We start from the raw sequence: 5,023 nt of genomic DNA on the forward strand, positions 1-5,023 counted from the left end.
GTTTGAGGCCTACAGTTACGCATCACACCCAGATGAGGTAGTTTACCCAGGCTGGAAGATTGTGAGATCTAACCAACCGTGCAAGAGGAAATAACGATGCGTTACAGACACCTCTCGTACAACGGCAAAAAAAGCTATCGTTAAGCCTCGTTTTTTACGGGAACCGACGATCTGTAATTCTACAGACGGCCTACCCCTCCCATGCTACTCTCTCTCTTCCAGGTAGATGAAAATCCTACGTGTTTTATCTTACAGACGGGTGACTGTATACTGTTGTACATGCCCTTACTCCAACCCGGCAGAGCGAGACCCACTCCGGCACGAGCACGACACCACCCTAACCGTGACCGTGACCGTCACCGTGACGAACTGACGACGAGGCGCCAACTCGCCTTGGCGCGCGTCTCTCACCTTGTTGTTAATAACTCGAAACCGATCGGTTCTCTTTCTCCCCCTGCCTCCACCTCCGTCTTAATGGTCGCTCCGGTGGTTGCACCCACCTCCGCCCCCTGCCGCAGCTCCTATATATCGCTCCCCCGCTTGCCTCCCCTCCCGGACAAACACATCCGAACCCCGACCAACCGCCGGCCGGCCGCCACGCACGCCAACTTTTACAACCGCACGCACGCTAGCCGGCCGGTGACCAACACTCCCACGCCACCATGAGCGGCGCCGTCCAACAAACCACGACCGCCGGCGGCGGCGGCGTCAGCAACATCAAGCACCAGCGCCCTCGCGGCCCGGGCCGCCTCAAGCTATGCTACCACATCGCCGTGTCCAACGCGGTCTACATACTGCTGGCCCCGTTCGCGGCGGCGCTGGCGCTGCGCGCGTCGCGCCTCGCCCCGTCCGACCTCGCCGCCTTGCGTGCCTACCTCCTCGCTAACCTCCCGCTTGTCGTCTCCCTCATCTCCGTCGTGTCGGCGCTCGCGACGGTCTACCTCGCGCGGCGGCCCCGCGCGGTGTACCTGCTTGACTTCGCGTGCTACAAGCCGGGGCCCGAGCACGTGGTCACCCGGGAGACCTTCATGGGCCAGTCCAAGGAGGCCGGGGTGTTCACCGACGACAACCTGGCGTTCCAGCAGAAGATCCTCGAGCGCTCGGGGCTCGGCCAGGGCACCTACTTCCCGGCCGCGGTGCTCAACTCGCCGCCCAACCCGTGCATGGCGGAGGCGCGCCGGGAGGCGGAGGCCGTCATGTTCGGCGCCATCGACAGCCTGCTCGCAAAGACCGGGGTGCGGGCCAGGGACATCGGCGTCGTCGTCGTCAACTGCAGCCTCTTCAACCCGACGCCATCGCTCTCCGCCATGGTCGTCAACCACTACAAGCTCCGGGGCAACGTCGCCAGCTACAACCTCGGCGGCATGGGGTGCAGCGCAGGCCTCATCTCCATCGACCTCGCCAAGCAGCTGCTCCAGGTAACTAACTCTCCGGCCATCACTACACTCCCCACCAGTTTGTTCAGTATTGATTTCGCGGTCGGTTTGAGCTGGGTGGGGGTCGCGAGGGCAGTTCAGCCACCCTAGGTGCCAGCTGCGTGCTCGTACGACAACCGCCGATGATTCGGAAATTAACGGCCTAGATCGAACACAGCGAGATGTTGAGTTAGATAGAAAAACATGGACTTTCTTTGACTTAACTTGCATGGCTTGCATCAACCTACGTAGCACATTTCAGCAATTCAAAACGACATATTGGTCCAAACTCCAAATCATGTTAATTCATACGATGTTTTTCTTCATTTATTTCCTTGATGTATGTTATACTACTCCGTGCTTTTATATGTATAAGGTCACTTCGTATTTCAAGACAAAGTTTTGACCAATAGAATATAAGTTATATGACACCAAAATTATATTCTTAGAAACTATCTTTCAAATATGAATCCAATGGTATACCTTGATAACATATAACTCATATTTTGTTTGTGAACTTGTTAATCAAAGTTCTAACTTGCTTCAAATACCTGGTGGCCTTATATTTTAAAAGGGAGGTAGTAATAAGAACAACAAGGACATGGATATTGAAACTATCTTGCAAGAAAGATTTCAGAAACATTTTCATCTACTTTTGTAATCTGTCTATGTTATCGTTGTAAATAATCATTGCTGCTATGTGTGTTGGATTATAACATGTATGGATGATGGCGATACATATACTTCCTCTTTTCACAATTACCTCGCGTTGTAGGTTTAGGCTAAGTAAAAAAAAAAAGGTTGGCCAAACATAGAAAAAAGTATATTTATAATATCAAATGTATATAATTAAAAATATATACTATATAATGATTCTAATACAATAGATTTCATATTGTAGATCTTGATTTTTTCCTACATATTTAGTCAAACATTACAAAGTATGATTTTGACTAGAACACGAGGTAATTGTGAACGGAGAGACCGAGAGAGTATATATCCTCAATCGGTAATAGTTACTACATCAGTTGTTAGGCATATGTAACTTCTGATGTACCCTAGTGTCGAAAATGATCATACAAACATTTCTGTTGAAGCAAACATACAATTCAAACAGGGATCTTTTTGATTACCTGATTGACCTTTTGCTTGCTTTCGCGTTGTTGTTAAGCTGATAACATCCCAACAATTAACACCCTTCTCTCTGGAAAAAGAATCAACACCCAACCACCCGTCCTAGCACTCCATGTACTCCAAAACCTGCTGGTATCTCTGTTTCATTCGTGGTACTATAGGTAGACCGTTGACGTGTGCAGGGATGGATCGACCAGCTGATCACCCTAATTCAACACTTCTCCTAATAGCCATTGATGAGCGCAGCTAGGTGACAGAAAGAGCCCGTCCAATAAATCCTGCATTTAAATCTTGTGATGTTGCCAGTACCCAAGTAGGCCCAATAATTCGTCGCAAATAGCTGTCGCGGATGCGGATGCACAGGCTGACGAATAGTCGTGTCCATGTGTTTGCAGTAGTACCGATTTAACTCGTTTCTAATGGATTGATATGGATACGCAGGTGCACCGCAACTCGTACGCTCTGGTGGTGAGCATGGAGAACATCACGCTCAACTGGTACTGGGGCAACGACCGCTCCATGCTCATGTCCAACTGCCTCTTCCGCATGGGCGGCGCGGCGATCCTCCTCAGCAACCGCGGCGCCGACAAGCGCCGCTCAAAGTACCAGCTGGTCCACACCGTGCGGACGCACCACGGCGCTGACGACCGCGCCTACCGCTGCGTGTTCCAGGAGGAGGACAAGGCCGGCCGCGTCGGCGTCGCGCTCTCCAAGGACCTCATGGCCGTCGCCGGCGAGGCGCTCAAGACCAACATCACTACCCTGGGGCCCCTAGTCCTCCCCATGTCCGAGCAGGTCCTCTTCTTGGCCTCCCTCATTGGCAAGAAGATCTTCGGCCTCAAGATAAAGCCCTACATCCCGGACTTCAAGATGGCCTTCGAGCACTTCTGCATCCACGCCGGCGGCAGGGCCGTGCTGGACACCATCGAGAAGAACCTTGAGCTCAGCGACTGGCACATGGAGCCGTCGAGGATGACGCTGAACCGGTGGGGGAACACGTCGAGCAGCTCGCTATGGTACGAGCTAGCCTACACGGAGGCCAAGGGCCGCGTCCGGCGAGGGAACCGCGCGTGGCAGATCGCGTTCGGGTCGGGGTTCAAGTGCAACAGCGCGGTGTGGCGCGCGCTCCGAGACATCCACCCGGCAAAGGAAGGCGGCAGCAACCCCTGGGTGGAGGAGATCCACCGGTTCCCCGTCGAGGTGCCAAAGATAGAGAGCGTAGTCTCATCCTCATCATCATAGACTCGCTAAGGTTGTTTTTTTTAGATAAGAAATATTATTTTCCATGTTGAAACTTATATATTTGTATCATTGTGATGTAAACATCCAATTTATTAATTTTGTGGTTTGAGCAAGCTCGATTGATTTGGAACTTCGATCTTGGGGACAAACTTCAACTTGGCTGACTTAAATTGGGGCTAGGAAGAAATGAGCTACTATCCAAATTGCACAATACTCCTTTAATATACAATCATCTTTTTGCTGACACTGGGCCTTCTATTTTATGTTGACTACTAGTATTTATAAACCTTGGCCTGTTCATGGTTTTCCAATTGGGCTTATACAGATGATTGGGCATGTCACCCTTATATAAGCATATCTACCATCTTAGGCCAATAAGTGTATGTTTTTTACACCCTCCGACTTAGGGTTTAGTGCTCCGCCTGCAATCCGATCACCAGCCTGAGATTCATTGGTTTCCAATCACTTCTTGGACTATGTTCCGTGGGATCCTCTAATCGATACGAACTTGTTCACCGATCTCCTTCTGCATAGACCCCAAGTTCCTAAAGCCCGTACAACTAGGGTTTCTAGAGATTGAGATGGCAGATGGGAGTGTTTGCCAAGGGCACTAGTGGAGGTAAAGATGATGGAGAGATAGATGATATGTTTGCAATTGGGAAAGTTCTCACAAAAAGACCATCCAACGCTGAGACACATTTCGCAAATATGAAGAGTATCTGGAGTTTTCACGTGAGCTAAACTGTCGGGAAGAAGGGGAAACCGTTTTGTATTTTAGATGCATTGTCTTGGCGACTGGAACAAGGTGTGCACCAGTGTCGTCCTTGGACCTTTCATGGTTGTGGTTTGATGATTGACTATGCCAACCGCCTGAGTGATCTATAGGATTTTGTTTTCGGGGGCATAATGTGTGGGCGCAGATCCATGGGATCCGTGAACTCTATCACAAGGAAGAGGTGATGGATGATCTTGCACACATAATTGCCAAGGAGAAAGAAGTACATATGAACACTAAGTTGTTCTACGAGGGAAACTATATATGTATCCGCATCGATGTAACCAGAGACCTTATGCACTTTGTTTCATTGTCTATTGCTAGTAGCCGGAGAGAGAGGCTCGCTACGGAGTATAAGAAAATCCTCTATTTCTGCAAACAATGTGGATTTCTTGGGCATGATCATGAGGAATGTAGGGAGTTTGGAAGGAGAATTTTTTTGGTGAATGGATGCTAG

At 50.0% G+C, this 5,023-nt stretch overlaps 1 protein-coding gene across 1 annotated transcript; it reads left to right on the forward strand.

Moving 5' to 3' along the window:
- Window positions 1-482: 482 nt before the first annotated feature.
- On the forward strand, window positions 483-3,904 carry LOC124681261 (3-ketoacyl-CoA synthase 20-like). The gene is made up of 2 exons (XM_047216193.1): window positions 483-1,418; window positions 2,991-3,904. Exons 1-2 carry the CDS (start codon window positions 663-665, stop codon window positions 3,789-3,791), a joined length of 1,557 nt encoding a protein of 518 aa, XP_047072149.1. The 5' UTR covers window positions 483-662; the 3' UTR covers window positions 3,792-3,904.
- Window positions 3,905-5,023: the final 1,119 nt, after the last annotated feature.

Source organism: Lolium rigidum, unplaced genomic scaffold, assembly GCF_022539505.1.
Source record: "Lolium rigidum isolate FL_2022 unplaced genomic scaffold, APGP_CSIRO_Lrig_0.1 contig_38030_1, whole genome shotgun sequence".
NCBI classification, from domain to species: domain Eukaryota; kingdom Viridiplantae; phylum Streptophyta; class Magnoliopsida; order Poales; family Poaceae; genus Lolium; species Lolium rigidum.